At 37.5% G+C, this 21,311-nt stretch overlaps 1 protein-coding gene across 1 annotated transcript in view; it reads left to right on the top strand.

Moving 5' to 3' along the window:
- The window catches only part of Smp_161640 (transient receptor potential cation channel,subfamily m, member, putative), a gene marked incomplete at both ends in the record, with an annotated part of 42,298 nt that overhangs the window by 9,216 nt on the left and 11,771 nt on the right, over positions 1-21,311 (top strand). The window contains 5 exons of the mRNA XM_018791395.1: positions 684-800; positions 6,697-7,439; positions 10,138-10,244; positions 13,659-13,837; positions 18,390-18,505. Of these exons, the coding sequence (XP_018645452.1) occupies positions 684-800; positions 6,697-7,439; positions 10,138-10,244; positions 13,659-13,837; positions 18,390-18,505 (1,262 nt within the window). The remainder of the gene's footprint in view (positions 1-683; positions 801-6,696; positions 7,440-10,137; positions 10,245-13,658; positions 13,838-18,389; positions 18,506-21,311) is intronic.

Below are 21,311 nucleotides of genomic sequence, written 5' to 3'. Positions count from 1 at the left end.
TAAACAGTACAGCTCGATCCCGTTTCGCAGAAGAACCAGACACTGTCCAGGCTTAAACCAAACAGTACAGCTCAATCCCACCTCATAAGAGAATTAGAGGAATTAGAGGAATAATAGATTATATAAAAGATAGTACAATAAGGATGTGCAAATGATGTATTTAATGTATAGTTTTCATAATTTATTGAAGATACTCCATAATTCTGATTATTCCCACCTGAGAGCTCGTTCATTACAAAAGAATCACATAAAGTATTGATGAAGAGTATTTCTAGACTACTTTTAAATGATAAGCATATGCACAAATCGACTAGTGACTAGTGGAGTTCAACCAGATCTGTCGTTGAGATATCAACTCACTGAAGACAGTTAGTGAACGGTTGCTCAAACGTCGTGGATTGGTTGAAGTTAAACATTAGCACTGCTGGATGTCGACCGGCTCAGTGATCTATCGGTTAAGTGTTCTGGTATGAAACTGGTAAGTCCTGGGTTGGAATCTCGCGTGTGCGGGATTGTGGATGCGCACTGCTGAGGGATCCCATAATAGGACAAAACGGCCATCCAGTGCTTCCAGGTTTTTCAAAGTGGTCTAGCTTCAATTGACTCATGATTTGAACTATGAAAACATTTTATTCATTCATTTTTCTAAAATATCTTTTCTATTTGTAACTTAATCTTTATAGGTTGTTGGATTGTAACAGGTGGTTTCCATTTAGGAGTAATGAAGCTAACTGGTGAAGCTGTACGTGATTATACAGATGCATATGGTGGTAATCGAATGATGGCATTTGGTGTAGCAAGTTGGGATTGTGTAACAAAAAATGAAATACTTGAAGCAGCTTTACATGAGGTAACTAATATGATTTTAATCATTATGTATTATTCATTTTGAGATGCAGGTACATCCAGCTGACGAGTCCTAAATAGGACGAAACGCGCGTCCTAGATTCCACTGCTAGTCACTATCCATTTCTGCTTATTATCTATTATTGTATATACTTCTTTTGAATGCTGATACAGGTTAGCTCTCGAACGAAAGGGCTTACATTAATACTAATTTATGATAAAAGCTGTATTCAATTTGGATTACTTTACTATAGACATACCAAGTGACAATGAATGAATCATCTTTGACAGGTATTTAGAATAGACGCTAGTATGAGCATGGTTATTGTTCATATATCATAGTCATGCGAGAGAGTCAACATGAAGATGAGTGTATGATATCAGTGACCATCAACATCAACCGTGTTAAGAGGTAAGAACTTACCTACTAATGGAGGTCTTCCTCAGAACTCTTAACAGTCGTGATCAACTTTAAATGACATGGTCGTGTATGGGTTACTTACTTAATACGCTTGTTACCCCTCGTCGAGGAGCATAGGCCGCTCACCAGCATTCTCCATCCAACAATGTCCTGGGCAATCCTTTCCAGTTCTTTCCAGTTGTTATTCATCCTTTTCATATCGGCTTCTATTTCCCGGCGTGATGTGTTCTTTGGCCTTCCTCTTTTACACTTCCCTTCCGGATTCAAGTTAGGGCTTGCATCGTGATACAGTTTGGTGATTTCCTTAATGTATGTCCTATCCACTTCCAACGTCTTTTCCTAATTTCCTCTTCAACTGGAAGCTGGTTTTTCCTCTCCCATAAAACGCTGTTGCTGATAGTATCCGGCCAGTGAATGTTGAGTATTTTGCGTAGACAACTGTTTATAAATACTTGTACCTTCTTGACGATGGATGTAGTAGTTCTCCACGTTATGTATGGGTTATGTATGGGTTACAGGAGTTTATGTATATCCATCAGATAGTTTGACTGACTTCATTTTAAATCTTAATGAAATTCCATCTACCTAATTCTTTTGATCTCTTCCAACTATATTCACTGTTTTTTTATTATCATAGAAAGTAATACGATTCTTATCTTTAGAGTCTCTTCTCTACTTATTGAAACAAGTCATGGATCAGATCATTCGTTGTTCATCTCTGACTAGCTAAATAAACATTCTAAGTGTTTATATTCAAATGATAGTGTTTACTTGAATCTTTCGATTGTTATTTAGGACTGCAATTGATCAGTTTCATATTCGCATATGTACAACCTGTACGGATTGCTGAGATATTGTTTTCAGTCACAAGCAGTATGAGCAAAGGTGGATAGTGGATAGCAGTAGGATCCAGTTTGACGCGCGACACTTCGTTCTATTTGGGACTCATCAGATGTATGTATTACATCTCAGAGTTGACGTCCATTCTGGGAATCAAACCCATTACCGTTCACTTCAAACGCCATCACGTTATCCACTTAGCTACTGAGTCCCCAACATCAATGGGAAGATTCAAGTGTAGAATACTAAGTGAATTTAAACTTTACCCGGTCGCACAAGCAAGTGTCTACCAGGACTCAGTATGTAAGTAGATAACGTGATGGCGTTTGAAGTGGATGGTACTGGGTTTGAGTCCCAGAGTGAATATCAACTGCGGAATGCAGGTACATCCATCTGTTGAGTCTTCAATAATACGAAACGCGCTTCATGGATTCCATCTTTGCTAAATCAGAGAGGAGTTAATTATAGATCAGAGCAATGATACACAAAAGCTGTATGAACGGTCTTGAGCACATGTCAGTCCTGCTAACTGCCTAGCCCAGCTAGTTGAGTCCAGAACACCAAGAACAGTCACACAAATCTTATTTGATCTGTGGGGGCTGTGATACTTCCCAGGTGCCCAAAACGAAGCAAGTGGTTTTGTTAGAGGGCCACACCACGAGCCTTTGACCTAAAGGTCTAACCTTCAAGGCAGTGAAGCATCGTGAGGAGATGCAGTCCCATAATAGCCGGTGACGAACAATTGATTCATACGCCAATTGTACCCTCAGGATACCGGAGCTCATATGCACCATTGGTTTGGAATCAGGGTTTCCCAAGTCCCTCAGGTGGACTTTTCGTGTCCACCAATCCTGTTAAAGCGCCGGACATTCGCTTTCCGTCCTCTCAATTTCGTAAACAACAGTAATACTGTGAGAAGGCAGTAAGTAGGACCTCCCTGGCAGAGGCTATATACGCATGGCCACGTGAAAGTATTTCGAGAGGGGGAGCGTACTCTCTCCACTCTCGGTCATACCAGGGCATTTGGGGACTACAAAATATACATATTCAAAACTTCATTCTCGTATTTGACTTATTTAATTCCGTTATTCACTAACGTAAGTTAAGTCAATGAGATATAAGAGGATAACCGACATGTGTATCTCAATGACAGTCAGCATACGATCCAAATAGGGTCAGATTAGGGGACATTAAAACTTTACTAATTAGTCATCTCAAGTTAAATGTTAACTAACAGTTCACGAATTTACATCTGAACAGTGTTCATTGTTTTCAATGTATATCAGGGAAGTCTTACTCACTGCCGGTAGTAATGTTTACGAAATTGAAAGGACGAAAAGCGAATGTCCAACGGTTTGACCGGGTTGGTGGACATGGCGAGTCCACCTAGGGAAGTTGGAAAACCCTGATTCCAAACTAATGATGCACATGGGCTCCATGATCCTGAGGGAACAAATGGTGTATGAATCAATCGTTGGTCACTGGCTACCATGGGACTGCATCTCCTTACGCTGCCCCACTACCTTGTGGATCAGACGTTTAGGTCAAATGCTCCGGGTGTGGTCCCCTAAGAAAACCACCTGCTTCAGTCTGGGCACCTGGGCAGTATTACAAAACGCACACAAATCAAGTGACTTGTGTAGCGCATATATATCTGGTGCCACTTTGTACCAATATTTATGTGCTTAAATAATAAATAAATAAACCTGTCAACTACCATGATATCCTTGATAATGATTGTACTGTATTGTAAGTTGTACAGCGAAGGATCGGAAGCTTTTCTTATAAACACACCTAAATAGGTTATGCCAGATTAATGAACATACAATGAACTACATACCTTACAAACTATATATATATAGTTGATAAATTAAGGAAACAATTATAGGAAAGATAAATCAAGCTTGAATTAAGTTAACTCTACAGGAAGTAATACTTATGCTTATTGAATTTGTCAATCATTATACAGAATAGATATATATAGGTACTACACTATGATATTCATTCATTAGTATAGATGAATGGGATTATATATATATATATAACAAGATAACTCATGATTTCAACTATATAAAATTACTGAGATCTCCACAAAACTCCCCTCTAATAATGGTCATATGCTCACTATTGACTAACGTCATGAGGTATTTCCTGGAGTTCTAGTGAGAAGCATTGATCAGTGTAGTTTAACTGGGTCTGTTGTGAGATAGTAACTCATTGAAGACAATGGTGAATGGTTGCTCAACTTCGTTGACTGGTTGAAGTTAGACAATAACACCGATGGATGCCGGCCAGATCAGTAGTCTAGAGGTTAAGCGCTCGTGTGCGACACTGATAGGTCCTGGGTTGGAATCTCGCTTGGCAGCATCGTTGATGTGCACTGCTGTGGAGTCCTACACTAGGACGAAACGGCCATCCAGTGCTTCCAGGTTTTCCATGGTGGTCTAGTTTCAATTGACTCATGATTTCAACTATAAAATTACTTAAATCTCTACCAAAACCCCTTCTGATAAAAATGAATAAGTTTGAATTCAGACTAACTACTTTGGGTAAAGAGATAAAAACTATTCTATTATCTGATTGGTTAACAAACCAAGAGAGAGAGCAAGAGTTAAATAAGGTTTAGTGTATTTCTGATTTTAACACTATCAGATAACTAAGCTTATATCCAATAATGTTAATATCTACCTACAATCAATCGATGATCTTGCACACCCCTTAGATGGATAACTGTCTAACATTAAACATAGATTAGACTCCACTAGTCACAACTTCTCACTAGAACTATAAGAGTTATCTGTCAAAACTAGTTACTAGTGAGTACATGATTGTTATCAGTATTATGGATTTGTAGAGATTGTAGTATTTACATAGTTACAAATTACAATTCGACGGTTGCCCAATTTCGTGCAGTGGTTGAGGTTAGACATTAACACCGTTGGATTCCGGCTAGCTCAGTGGTCTAGTTGTTAGGCGCTCGCGCGTGCGAGACTGATAGGTCGTGGGTTAGAATCTCGCTTAGCAGGATCGTTGATGCGCACTGCTGAGGAGTCCAACAATATGACGAGACGGCCAAACAATGCTTCTATGATTTCAATTATATAAAATGACTTTATTAGTGATTAAGCTTACAATACTGTATAGAGTATCATAGTAGACAGAAAAGAAGATAATTGTGTTTGTGAAGTTGACAGAATTATATGAATTTACTTTTTTATCCATTCATTATTTGTTTACTAATGCCTGTTACCCTTCATGGAGGAGCATAGATCGTCCATCAGGATTCTCTATCGAATCCTGTCTTGGGAAATTCTTTCCAGTTTTCCTCTATAGTAGTTTGTTCTTCTTTGTGTAGATCTTGAAAAACTTAGAACCTGTTGTTGAGAGCTATTTTGAATTTGTTGAGTTTGTTAGTATTTTGAAGGAAGGCTAATATTAGACCTTCGTAATGTTGTTTCTTCAGTTGTCCAGTACTTCTTTAGATTCAGTTTTATCATGACCACAACAAGGTGGTGACCTGAAACGGCGGTCCAGGTTTTCCATAGTGGTTTAGCTTCAACTGACTCATGATTTCAACTATAAAATAACTGAAATCTCTACAAAACACCCTTCTGATAAAATAAATGTGCCCAATATGGGCTGTTACGTAACTAAGAGTAGTAGATTGAAGTTCTTAGGATAGTAATAGACTGTCAGCAGTATCTTTTTGAATACATAAATCAGGTTAAAAGCCTTAGGTATCGATGTCTTCAATGAAATACCATAACACTTTTGAATGACTGAAGTATCAACGACATGTCTATTATAAAACAGACAAAAGGCAATCGTACTTCTGAAACCATGTTGACCAACTAGCCTCAATTTCTAAGACGTAGTAAGTGGTAAGGAAAATATTTACTTTTCTTTCTATTTTTCTAATGCATATGCTTCGGTACGTAAATTTAAGCCTTTAAAAACAATTAGAGGGAACGTAAGTCATGTGTGTATCACTTTTGTTTGATATAGTGAGACTATCAGAAGGGGATTTTGTGGAGATTTGAGTAATTTTTCATACAGTTGAGATCATAAGCCAATTGAAGCTAGACAACCATGGAAAACCTGGAATCACTGGACGGCCGTTTTGTCCTATTATGGGACTCCTCGGTAGTGCACATCCATGATCCCGCCTTCACGAGATTGGAACCCACGACCTACCAGTCTCGTGCCAGAGCACTTAGCCGATAGACCACTGAGCCGGCCTGAATCCAACGGTGCTGATGTCTAACTTCAACCAATCCACGAAATTTCGCGAGGGCGGGATCGTGAATGCGCATTGTTGAGGAGTCCCACAGTGGGACGAAACGGCCATTCAATGCATCCACGTTTTTCCACGAAGGTCTAGCTTCAACGGACTCATGATTTCAACTATAAAATTACTAAAATCTTCACAAACCCCATTCTAATAAAAAACATTTGCCTAGAATGGGCTGTTACGTAACTAAGAGTGGTAGACTGAAGTTCTTAGGATTTTTCAGAGCCTTATAATGAATTAACAAATACTAATCTCAACTGTTAATCTGATTAAATTTTTTTTATATTATAGGGTACAGCAGTGTATCAATCTGAAGAAGATGAAGAAGAAGAAGCTGAAGATAGTGAACCAATTTTAGTTGATCCATTATCACAAGGCGGTATAAAATCTGTTCGTAGTGATATTGAAGAACGTGCCCTAGATCCTAATCATAATTTTTTTGTTTTAGTCGATGATGGAACAACTGATCAATTAAAAGGTAAAGAAGCTGAACTACGTGCCAGGTTTGAAAGATGTATATCATTATGGAATTGTGCTAGTAGTCCACAAGAACAAACAACAACTGTTACAAGTCAACAAAGTGGACCTATCAGTTCTACAACACATTTACAACAACCTCAAAATGGTATTTCTACATCATCTAACGTGAATAATAATGTCAACTTAGGTGGATTACAAAGACAAGGTAGTACTATGGGTGGACAAGCTAGTACAACATCTGGTCCACAGACAAGTGCAACATCAATTGGTAAAACGTCTGCAATAACAGGTGGTTCTTCTAGTAATTCTGCTCTAAGTAAAGGTGTAAGTGAACCAGTAGTCAGTAATCAACCTGTATCAACTGCATCTGTTACACGTGGAACAAAAGATAAACTTACTACTGAATCAAGTCTTAAACCAGCTAAAAGTGGGAAATCAGTTGGTAGTGAAGAAGAAATTTTAGTTCCAATGTGTGGATTAGTAGTAGGTGGTGATCGATTTACACTACGTCAAGTTTATTGTTCAATGATTCGTAATCGTTGTCCAATTGTTGTTACAAAGGTAGTTAAAGTTTAAGGAATAGTTCATAAATTACCATATTTTATATTTGATACGAATAAATTTAATAACATTAAGATCCAATCTATTTCAGGCAACGACTGAGAACATCGAAGCACTGAAAGATCATTTTGTATTAGGATGTGACTTCTCAGCAGTGTGTATACACGACTATGCACGCTGGATTCGAACCTAGGACCATCAGACTCGCGTGCGAACACTAACCTCCAGACCACTGAGCAGAGTAGGTAATGTAACTCATTAATCACAAATAGTTACTATCAGGTTCTATCTTTGTAGAGTAATTAAAAGAAGGATTTAGTTATTTAGTTATTTTATTTAAACACATACATATTGGTACAAAGGGGCACCAGATATATATGCGCCACACTTTTTTGTGTGAAGGCTGTGATACTGCCAAGGTGCCCAGATTGAAACAGGTGATTTTCTTAAGGGGTCACATCTCGAGCCTTTGACCTAAAGGTCTAACCCACAAGGCAGTGAAGCATCGTGAGGAGATGCGGTCCCATAATAGCCGGTGACCAACGATTGATTCATACGCCATTTTTCCCCTCAGGATACTGGAGCCCATGTGCACCATTGGTTTGGAATGAGGGTTTTCCAACTCCCCTAGGTGGACTTTCCGTGTCCACCAACCCGGTTAAATCGCCGGACATTCGCTTTTCGTCCTCTCAATTTCGTGAACAACACCCGTGGTGCGAGGAGGCCGTGATTAGGACTTCCTTGTCAGAGGCTATATACGCGTGGCCATGTGAGAGCATTTGGAGAAGGAGAGCGGACTCTCACCAACCTCGGCCGTACCAGGGCATTTGGGGGCTAATGGGATGTCGCTGCCAGGATAGAGTGGTTGGTATGGAACAATGAAGTCTGAGACAATTGATTGACATTTTGCTAATGAAATATTTACTGTATGGTCCTCAGATTTTACTGAGGGATTCTGTAATTTCGTATTTATATACATATGGTTGTCCCCGCTTGTGTTCTCGCTCACTACACTACTACGACTAATACTACTACTGATAATATTATTAGTAATAGCAATTATATTCATATAAATATCATCAGAAGGAGCTTTCGTGTAGATTTCAGTAATTTCGATAGTTGAAATCATGAGTCAATTGAAGCTAGACCACTATGGAAAACCTGGAACCACTGGACGACCGTTTCGTCCTATTGTGGGACTTCTTTCCAGTATTCTTTAATTTCTAACCGTTAGTTTTCCATCCGATATTAGAACGTAGTAAAAGTCAGTTTTACAATAACATTATCAATAAGTAATCCATGTCCAATGATCTGCAAGTGTGTAGGATAAGTACAACGTCGTATTGAAATGTCAATGTACTAAATACATATCTAGTCGATGAAATCAACCCCTTAAACAGACCATTCATCGGATCTCCTTCATTAAGATGAACAGATGTCTACTTGGTCAAAAGGTTTTGTCTATTATTCAATCATGAATGAATAATAAAACCTTATCATGAATTCAATAGTCCAATTCCTGAGTCGATGTAAGCTTGACCATCATGGAAAACCTGGAAGCATTGGACAGTCATCTCTCATGTGTTGTATTTTAACTGACCAATTAAAATATTTAATTATTAAATGGTAAGTGTTATATGGTTTATAGACAAAGATGGATAGTGGCTAGCAGTGAAATTCAAGACGCGCGATACTTCGTCTTATTTTGGACTCCTCATCTGGATGTACATGCATCTCAGAGTTGATATTCGCTCTTTCACTCGAACCTAGTACCTTTCGCTTCAAACACCATTGAGTTATCCACTCAGCTGCTGAGTCCTGATAGCCACTTGTTTGTACAATACGCACAGTATGCACATATGGCAATAAGGGACTGACTAGTTTCAGTCCTAAACATCAATCGGAAGATTCAAACAAACAATACTAAATGTTATAAGGTTTATTCATAATCTAAACTTATCAAAACAGTAGGCTAACTGTTTTAACGACTGAACAACATTAAAGAGATGGATTTTTTAGATTCGGTTGATATTGCTTACTTGGATCTTCCCATTGTTATTTAGGACTGCGATTGATCAGTCTCATATTAACATGTGTACAAACTGTGCGGATTGCCTCGATATTATTTCAAGTCACAAGCAGTATAAGCAGAGGTGGATAGTGAATAGAAGTGGAATCTAGTTTGACGCGCGACACTTCATCCTAGTTGGAACTAGTTAGAGTGATGTACCTGCATCCCACAGTTGATGTTCACTCTGGGGCTCGAACTCAGTACCGTTCGCTTGAAACACCATCATGTTATCCACTTAGCTATTGGGTCCTAAACCTCAATGGGAAGATTCAAGTAAACCATATCAAGTGAATTTAAACTTCATCCCATTGCACAAGCAAGTGGATATCAGGAATTAGTAGCTAATTGGATAACGCGATGACATTTGAAGTGAACGGTACTGGGTTCGAGTCCTAGAGTGTTCATCAACTCTGAGATGCAGGTACATCCAGCTGAAGAGTCCTAAATATGACGGAACGCATGTCCTGTATCCCATTGCTAGCCGCTATCCATCTTTGCTTATAAAACTAAATAGGTGGATTTTCTTTAAAAACAGTAATTTAAGTGAACACCAACATTATTACAAACCCTCAAATACAATCAGTTCATTTTCACAACATTTTAATTTCCTTTAATCTAATATATTAGGGTACATCTGGTGCAGCTGATGTATTAGCATTTGGATTAGATGCGGCGAATAAAATGGCATCTGAAGAAGTTGTTGATGATAAAGATCAAGTACCATTGGAGGCCAGGTAATTTACATTCAATAGGTGTTTTATATTACTTATTGATGGTTATGTATTGATCAAAATCTAATTAACAGATGACAACTGATAATTTGTATATGTAAACAACAAGAATCCGTTGACTAACTTAGATCCGGGGTGACAGATGAATCGATCAATACACACTGAAATGGTCATTTGGAATAGCTCATCGTTTAATTCATTAGTGAGCATAGGTTCATTAGAGAGCTCCAATTTCACAGGTGCCAATCGAGGGTGAACTCTATATGGATTGTATTCAGCATGTTTACAAGTGACTAGTTTTAATCACATCTGCCTATTATTATATGGAACGTTATCAAGATCAACGAAAACCTGTGATACTTACTTAATAGTAAAGTTACACACATTTACTGTACATCATCATTCATTAATCTACGCTGATAAAAGGTAGATCATCAGCCGAAGTAGTACAGAGGTTCAAGAAAGAGTTTACGCGGAAGCTGAGCTTTCAATGTTGAATTTATACTGAATGTTTCTCAGTTTGAGTGAAATATATATTATTAAGATAGGAGTTTGTGAAGATTATTGAATTTTTATGGTTATCTATGGATAGCACTCGATCAGCACTAAGAAGGACTTGCTACGCATGACATTGATCATCACCCAGTGATCAATCAATTGTGATTAAATAAGTCGGTAAGCATTGGGCAACTGTCTAATTTATGTGTAGAACCTCGTTCATGGAACATCAACATATGTTGCTAATGGTTAATTCCAAAAGGGGGCTCTTTGAGTTATAGTAAGAAGACATCTAAAGTGGTGTTCAGTAATGTATGGTGTGAGACAGTTATTCAACAATGGGACTGGAAGATGATTTAAAAGTATATTAAACTGATTAGATAGATAGATAGATAATCGAAAGCTTGAGTCAATTGAAGCTAGACCACCAAGGAAAACCTGGAAGCACTGAACGGCCGTTTCGTCTCTTCGTGAGACTCCTCAACAATGCGCACCCATTAAATCTCCACAAAAAACGCCTTCTGATTAAGATAGATAAATCAATTAATCGTGACTTGGCTGTCTAAAGGTCAAGTTTTAACTGGGAGGCCGAAAGTTCTGCTTTCTATTACTAATACTATTGTAGATGCATTCTTCAAATAAGTCCCATATTAGAAGGAAACAACTGTCTAGTACTTTCTGATTTTCAAGGATTATCTAACTGAAATCAGTCTATGATGTAAAATTATACACATCAGTTAACTTGCATTATACATTATGCTTTTCCTCCTTTTAAATCATTGATCTAATCATATAACTGACAACTGTATCTATCTCTCTTCAATGGTGATTTTCAAATTTCTCTACCCAATTGACTGATCACTGAGTGGTGATAAACGTCATGTATGTCAGGTCCTTCTTAGTGCAAGTCGAATCCTAACGAACATGTTGCAATGTGGCCACCACTCTAGGTGACTCGACATTGCGTGCATTATGTTGAGACAATATGGTGATTGGAGATAGTCAACAGGAAATCCCGGAACCGGGTTTCGTGCTACTTGGCACTCGTCAGAGAGGTTTATCTGTAATTTTGGGGGAACTGGTGCTCCCTGACGGATTTGATCCCGTAGACGCTTATCATATAATGTTTTAATCATTAAGACCAACATTGAAAGGCAACTCCGTCGTTTAAATGTTAAGTTAGATCCGATAGTCTAGAAGGTTTTATGTCCGATACCTGATGGAGCTGTGAATGCATATTCTTGAGGTTTTCAGTAAGACAAAACAACTGACCCTAGTGGTCAGCATAGAACCACCTTCTACAAAGTTCCAATTAAAATCTGTTACCTATAAACTCGAATAAATTGATGATGAGAAAAGCTGAGTGTTGAGATGGCTTAAAACCAACCTATCTTACAAATGTTCGGATTCGGATATCTAGACTATTCAAAGTCAACTAAAAGATCTGATGTTGTTGTGATCACAGAGAGACACAACCATTCTGAACTCACTGAAGTGTATATTGATAGATGGACTTGGACGACGGACTTCATAAGTAGGCAATACATCTGTCAGATGTTTCGTCTTTTCGAGTTTCTCTCCAATTAATGTCACACTTTTGATGTTAAATAGATGATCTTTTTACGTACAGAAAATATTGTCAATGAGTACAATGGTCTTATAATAAACCCAAATAAGTCCTCTAGAAAATGGTATTACCCAGGCAAAACTACTCTTATTCAGATACCTACAGAATAAGTTTATATTTTAAAGTGACTTCCAAATCAGATAGTTTTCCACGATAAATTCTATTTCAAGATGTTTTACATGATGGATTGTAGGAGCACTGTGAATCTGGAAGCATTGACCAGGTCTCAGTGCCTAGTTTGGAAGACAGCTGACGGACACATCTCAAGTAAGGACCGGAGTCAGACAAGGCTGCTTACTTTCCCCTTTTCTCTTTCTTCTGGTGGTTGACTGGACTATGCAGACCTCCACGTCTGATGGAAAGCACGGAATACAGTGGACAGTTGAGAATCAATTAGAAAATTTGGACTTCACAGAGGACCTAGCTTTATCCCATGGACGCGAAGAAATGCAGATGAAGACAACTAGTGTAGCATCAGCCTCTGAATCAGTTGACCTCAATATACACAAAAAAACCAAGATCCTCAAGTACAATACTGAGAACGCCAACTCAATTACACTTGATGGGGAACCTCTGGAAGATGTGGAAACTTTGACGCATATGGGAAGCATCATGGATGAACAAGGAGGATTTGATGCGAATATAGAGTTGAGGATCGGCAAAGCAAGGACAACATTCCTACAAGTGAAGAACATATAGAACTCAAAACAACTCTCAACTAATTTCAAAGTGAGAATCTTCAATACGAACGTCAAGATAGTCAATTTTATTGTACGGAGACGAAACATGGAGAACTACTACATCCATCGTCAAGAAGGTACAAGTATTTATAAACAGTTGTTTACACAAAATACTCAACATTCACTGACCGGAAACTATCAACAACAGCCTTCTGTGGGAGATGACAAACCAGTTTCCAGCTGAAGAGGGAATTAGGAAAAAACTATGGAAGTCGATAAGACACACATTGAGGTAATCACCAAACTACATCACTAGGCATGCCCTAACTTGGAATCCTGAAAGGAAGCAGAAAAGTGGAATGCTTTAGAACACACGGATATGGAAAGGATCAATAGCAATTGGAAAAGATTGTCCAGGACAAGGTTGGATGTAGAGTCCTAATGGTAGGCCTATACTCCTCCCTCACGAGGGGTAACAGGCGTAAACAAGTAAGTATACCCATAAACTCCAACTTACATATCTCCTTATTTTCAATGTTTCTTCAGATGATTACAATGGATGGAACATCATTTAACCCTTTTTTTTTGTTTACATCCTTTTAACATTTTCAGGCTTGAATCCATCATTGAAGAATTTCTTGGTGATTTACATCCAGATTATACAAATTATACTGATGAAGTGAATATGTTATGTGAAATTATAAATGAATATACAAATTTAGTATCAGTATTTGATATGGAAGAAGATTCTGATTTAGATGGTTATGTTATCTCTTCATTACTTGCTAGTGGTAAATTGAATTTCATACCTTTCTTTTTGTTTCTTATACAGTTTAAATTAAATGTTTTTATAGTTGAAAGCGTGGGTCAATTGAAGCTAGTGTACCAGAGAAAACCTGAAAGCACTGGATGACCGTTTCATCCCATCGTGGGACTCTTCAGCAGTGCGCACTACTGATCAGTCTTTTATTGGTATATATGCATCATGTGCAGATTGCCTCGTTATTCCTTTAATTCATAAACTGTATAAGCAAAGTTGGATATTGGCTAGCAGTAGAATGCAATTTGACGCTCATTTAGTCCCATTTGGGGAGTTGCCAGCTGGAGTCCCTGGGTAAACATCAATTCTTAGATGCAGGTACGTTCAGCTGAAGAGGCCCACATAGGATGAAATGCGCGTCCTGAACTCCACTGTTAGTCACTATCCCTCTTCGCTTTACATACTCCCTTTTAACACTTTTGTACAACAGCACAAAAACTGAGTTAAGATCAATCTTATGACCTATTTCCATTATATGTTTCTCAATAGAGGATGATAGATGTAAACATCCTCTACTCGTATTGGGTCACTTGATTCTATTTGTTTCTGCAAACATTTAGGTACATGTTCACACACCCTAATTTTGAGATCATGATTACTCCTCTCTTTGTATGTGTGACCACACACACATTTAAATTGGTAAACATAGTGGGATGTGACAAAATCGTTTTCATTTCTTTTAGGTTTTCGATGGAGCATGAACCTTGTTCTTTCTTTGATAATAACCTTTGCTATGTAATACGTCTTGTCTCCTCTTACTCTCATTTCTACTCTAGTTGACCCTCCATTTTTATATATAAATGTTTTTAACCAGTATATATGTGATCAGATCGTTCGAAATGTATTGCGTTAATATATCACATAGTTCTCATAATCATTGTCTTCTTATTACATTATCGAAATTTATCAAAGGAACTAATTCATACAATGCAATGTAGTCCATTGAACTACATTTAACTAGAGATGTTTCAGGTCATACATTGGCTAAAATATAGTCTTTAGAAGGGGCTTTTGTGGAGATTTCAGTAATTTTATAGTTGAAATCATGGATCAATTGAAGATAAACCAGCATGAGAAACCTGGAAGCATTGGACGGCTGTTTCGTCCTATTATGAGACTCCTCAGCAGTGCGCATCCACGATCCCGCCTTTCGAGATTCCTACCCAGGACCTACCAGTCTCATGCCAGAGCACTTAACCGATAGACCACTGAGCCGGCATCCGATGGTGTTTATGTCTAACTTCAAACATTTCACGAAATTGAGCAACCGTTCACCATTGTCTTCAGTGAGTTAACATTTCACAACAGACCTGGTTGAACTCCAATGGTCACTGCTTCTGACTAGAACTCCAGGAAATATCTCTTGAAGTCAGTCACTAGTGAGTATATGATGACCATTAGAAAGGGGTTTTGTGGAGTTTTCAGTAGTTGTATAGTTGAAATCATGAATCAGTTCAAACTAGTCCACCATGAAAAACCTGGAATCACTGAACCGGGGGATCGTAGATACATACTTACTGAGGAGTGTCTCAATATAGACGAAACGGCCATCCAATGCTTCCAGGTTTTCCATGATGGTCTAACTTAAACATAAACTAGTTATCAAATCATATCAAGTCTATAATGTACATAGATCAACATAAGTTCTCTTTTTGTATTAGATAGACAGATCAAAGATGTTACAGTCAATATAATGTATGATCTTAATTCACTTCATTTATATATTGACATTTATATACCCATTCAATACCCATTAATAATGGCTAATTCCTACAATATAATGATTATGGTAATTCTCACGATATAATTTTGTATCCATAGTCTGTTTATTGATTGTACTTAAAAAACAAACAACCAATAAATGAAAGGGGGAAAAAACTATATTATGATTAATGATGTGTCCAACTAATTTGAATGTAGATTGTTCCTAATTCAAATAAGGAAGTTTACTTTTTAAAAGGGAGAGGTGGGGGAGGCGGAGGAAACAAACACTAACATTCACATTTTTCTATATTATTCGGTAGGTTAATTGGGGGGGGGAGGGGGAGGGGGTAGGTAATACTTTTGTCATATATACATATATAGAGATATATTCATGTGTAGTACTCGTCAGATTGTTTTATATAACTTATGTCTATGACGTAATCCATAAAATGGATTGTATTATTTTCATATAAAATTATGAATGAACAATGATTTTATTCAGAAGGGGGTTTTGTGGAGATTTTACTATTTTCATAGTTAAAATCACGAGTCAATTGAAACTAGACCACCATGGGAAACCTAGAAGCACTGGACGATCGTTTCGTCTTATTGTGGGACTCCTCAACAGTGAGCATCCACGATCCCGCACTCTCGAGATTCGAACCCATGACCTACCAGTCTCGCGCCATAGCACTTAACTGACAATAGGACAAAACGGCCGTCCAGTGCTTCCAGGTTTTCCATGGTGGTCTAGGTTCAATTGACTCATGATCTTAACTATGAACAATGATTTATCATATAAGTTTGATTCTTCATGTATAAAGATTTACTGGGTCAACTACTTCATTTTAATACAGATAGTTTCAAAAGGGGTTTTGTGGAGATTTCAATATTTTCATAATTGAAAGCATGAGTCAATTGAAATTAGACCACCAAAGAAAACCAGCTCAGTGGTTTATCGCTTAAGTCCTCTGGCGCAAGACTGACAGGTCCTGGGTTCGAGTCTCGCGAGATGAGGTCGTGGATGCGCATTGCTGAAGAGTCCCACAATAGGACGAAACAGACGTACAGTACTTCCAGGTTTTCCATGGTCGTCTAGCTTCAATCGACTCATGCTTTCAATACATAGTTTCATTGATTATCTTAAAGAGAGAAAAGCAAAGAAGATTGTTGAAGGATAATATGAATTCATCTCATTTTGTTAGATTCTCATCAACTGTTTACAAACTGATCCAATCAAAGTTGTCATAGTAACTGACATATGAAGGTGATCAAAGATGAATATAGATATCATAATGTAGCTAAGATTTTAATAGAGTTCAATAAGGTTCAACCACGTCTATTGTGAGATAGTAACTCATTGAATACAGTGGTGAATGGTTGCTCGATTTCGTGGATTGGTTGAAGTTAAACATTAACACCGTTGGATGCAGGTTAGATCAGTGGTCTAGTGGTTAAGTGCTCGCGCGCGAGAATGGTAGGTCCTGGGTAGGAATCTCGTGAGGTGGGATCGTGGATGCGCACTGTTGAGGAGTTTCACAATAGGAAGAAACAGCCGTCTAGTATTTCCAGGTTTTCCATGGTTGTCTAGCTTCAATTGACTCATGATCTCAACTGTCAAAATTACTGAAATCTCCACAAAAAACCCTCCTGATATAAATCCATAAACGTTCTATCATACCTTACTTAGCAAATATACTCTGTAACGAAAAGATTGTTAGATTTATTTTTCATTTCTTTGAATATAGCCATTGGTGATAATAATAATAATAATAATAACCCATCAGAACAGTCCAGAGTTTTCATCGGTACTTCTTCCTGCCTAGCCGAACCTGTAGAGTCCACAACACAAATCTCACCCTCCAAGAAATGAATCATTGTATTTCAAACATACTGGGTTTATATACAAACCGAACAGATCTAGCCCAAAGTGGCTGTGATTGTGAGAGACTGAGCACGATTCAAGAACGGTAAATCATATAATAATAGTCTATGTTTCAAAATCAAGCTTATAATATACTTACTTACTTACGCCTGTTACCTCTTGTGGAGGGGTATAGGCCACCCACCAGCATTCTCCATCTAATCCTGTCCTGGGCAATCCATCCCAGTTCTTTCTAGTTGTTATTCATTCTTTTCATATCTGCTTCAATCTCCCGGAGTAATGGGTTCTTTGGCCTTCCACTTTCCCGTTTCCCTTCCGGATTCCAAGTTAGGGATTGCTTCGTGATACAGTTTGGTGATTTTCACTTACAATGTCTTTTCCTAATTTCCTCTTCAACTGGAAGCTGGTTTGTCTTCTCCCATAAAACGCTGTTGCTGATAGTATCTGACCAGTGAATGCTGAGTATTTTGCATAGACAACTGTTTATAAATACTTTTACCTTCTTGATGATGGTTGAAGTAGTTCTCCATGTTTCAGCTACGTACACTAAAATTGACTGTCTTGATGTTCGTAATGAAGATTGTGACTTTGATATTAGTTGACAGTTGTTTTGAGTTCCATATGTTCTTCAATTGTAGGAATGTTGTTCTTGCTTTGCCAATCCTCGCCTTTACATCTGCATCCGATCCTCCTTGTTTATCAATCATGCTTCCAAGCTTATAATATTAAGAATATGAATATACATAGTTTAGTTACTTATCAGTTACACAATAAAAACTATATGTATAGTATTAATTACTTACTTACTTACGCCTGTTACCCCCTCGTGGAAGAGCATAGTAGTCCATAAATAGATCTCAACAGTGACTATCCACTATTCCCATCCAAGATCTAACAGTAATCCTTTTTCTTACTTTTTTCCTTCTTTATACAGCTGGTTCAACAGTTGCATCAGATCAAATTAATTTAGAACAATTAGAGATCACATTAACATTGAATCGTGCTGATATTGCACGTGAGAAAATATTTTTAGAAAATAAAAAATGGAAAGTAAGTTCTTAATGATAGTTGATTAGTTAACTCAACTATCACTTTTTTATTCTTGATCGAACGTATATATTTTCTGTTGAAAAAATCAGATATAATATCGTTTATAAACAAAAATGGATGGTGGATGGCAGTGGAATCCAGGACGCGCTACACTTCGTCCTATTTGGGACTCGATAACTGAATGTACCTGCATCTCAGAGTTGATGTTCAGTCTGGGACTCGGACCCAGTACCGTTCGTTTGAAACGCCATCACGTTATCTATTCACCTAGTGAGTCCTGATAGCCACTAGCTTGTGCAATGGGGTGAAGTTATATTCACTTGATGTTGTATACTTGTATCTTCCCATTGTTATTTAGGACTGCAATTGATCAGTCTCTTGTTGGCATATGTACATACTGTGCGGACTGCTTCGATATTGCCTGAAGTCACATGCCTTATAAGCAAAGATGGATAGTGGCTGGCAGTGAAATCCAATTTGACTAACGTTTCGCCCCGTTCGAAGACTCGTCAGCTGGATGTACCTGTATCTCAGAGTTAACGTTCACTCTCAGGACTCAGTAGCTAAGTTGGTAACGCGATGATGTTTCAAGCAAACAGTACTGATTTCGAGTCCCAGAGTGAACATCAACTCTGAGATGTAGGTACATCCAGTTGACGAATCTCAACTAGGATGAAGTGTCACACGTCCTAGATTTCACGGCTAACCACTATCCATCTTTGCTTATATTATATCTATACAGTTTTACTTTCTTTTCTTTTCTCTTTTTTTCTTTTTCTTTTTTCTCTTTTAGAAAGGTCAATTAAATGATTATATGTATCAAGCATTAATGAGTGATCGACATGATTTTGTTAAATTATTCTTAGAACAAGGTTTTAGTTTAGAAGATTTTCTGACGATTTACATGTTAGAAAAATTATATACGGATCAATTAAAAAATTTGGTAAATTAAAAAATATAAAAAAATAATAATAAAAAAATTTTTTTTATTGTTTAGAATTCAAAAGTAGCCATTTTTAATAAAATGTGGGAATATAATCGTTCACATCGAGTAAGTTCATATATATATTCATTTTACTTGAGTATTTTTATAATCAGAGGGGGGTTGTCATGGAGATTATTAGTAATTTTATAGAGTTGAATTCATGAGTCCATTGAAGTTAGATCATCATGGAAAACCTGGAAGCACTGGACGGTTGTTTCTTTCTATTGTGGAACTCCTCAGAGGCAGTGCTCATGCACGATCCTACCTCACGAGATTCCAACACAGGACCTATCAGTCTCGCGCGCCAACACTTAACCGATAGACCACTGAACTTGCTGGCATCTGACGGTGTTAATGTCTAAATTCAACCAATCCACGAAATTGAGCAACCATTTCATTAATGTCTTCAGTGGGTTGATATCTCACAACAGACGTGATTGAACTCCACTGGTTACTGATTCTCACTAGAACTTCAGGAAATACTTTATGGTGCCAGTCACTAATGAGCATATGATGAATATTAGAAAAGGGTTTATAGGCGACATTTGGGCGAATCTTAAGTGACCTTGAGAAATGTAAGCCAATCAGTAAACAGTCAGTATAGAGTAAAAATATATTATACAAAACCAAATAATTAAAGTGGATACAATTCTTTAGTATGGTCCAAAAATTTGTCAAGGTTAGAAAAAGGCTCAAAGGTTCCAAAATCGTAATGGATAAAGATAGAGGAACTCATCAATATGGCTCCATAATAGTTGATCTCTGGGGCCATGATAAGGTCACAAAAATCCTCTCAGCCTCGACCATATAGCTTCATTATTGTTTGTGTGTACTCCAGTTGTGTAAGTTTATCAATTTTATTATGGATATGTCCCTACAAAACTCATACCACTGCATAGCCGAAGCTTCAGTAACACCTTAGATTATTGCAGCCAATGTTACTGGTGCCTTTATTATACAGTTGGCGGCAATTCTTATGATATGCCTTAGTCTCAATCTGGATCGAGCGACAAAGCTTTCTATTTTAGCAAACGTCTTCCTTCAGCATATATTACATCGAAGGACAACATCATGGTAGTCTGCACAAGGTCTACAAGTTATTTAATTACCACAATTACAAATACAGGAACTTCATAGTAGTCTCATTTGTTGTAGCCGGTTAATTGTCAAGTCTTCTATAAACTTCTGTGTAAACCTATCGTACATGAGCATCAGGTACTGAAATTGGCGCTGTGAACTTGAAATCCCTCAAACGCTTCTGATTGGCTCATCCATAATTTATAGTCTCGCCGGGGGTTTTATGGAGATTTTAGTATTTTTATATAGTTGAGGAGTCGCACAATAGAACGAAACGGCCGTCCAATGCTTCAAGGTTTTCCATGGTGGTCTAGTATCAATTGACTTATGATCTCAACCATATAAAAATTTTTTCGTTTTTTTTTTGGAAAAAAATATATTTTATAGTTGTCATGGTGACAGTATCATTTATAGATGATGTTTGAGTAATACAAAAATGACCTTGAAAATATCCACCCCACTTGCACATGTCAAATGAGTGTTAGAGATTAGGATTAGGATTTGCAGTTGATTGTTAAGGTTTTTATCATTAGTTAACATCAGCTATAATGCAAAATTTGTATTGAGTCATATAAGATTATGAATTTTGTGACAAAATCCATTATTTGATATCTCAAATTAGATTGTAAACAAAGATGGACAGTGGCTAGTAGTGGAATCTAGGATGAGCATTTCGTCCTATTTGGGACTTGTCAACTAACCACTATCTATCCATGTTTATAAAGTTTGTGAATTACAGCAATA

The sequence above is a fragment of the Schistosoma mansoni genome (assembly GCF_000237925.1).
Source record: "Schistosoma mansoni, WGS project CABG00000000 data, chromosome 3 unplaced supercontig 0077, strain Puerto Rico, whole genome shotgun sequence".
In the NCBI taxonomy this organism is placed as follows: Eukaryota; Metazoa; Platyhelminthes; class Trematoda; order Strigeidida; family Schistosomatidae; genus Schistosoma; species Schistosoma mansoni.
This window is presented reverse-complemented; position numbering and strand designations above follow the sequence as displayed.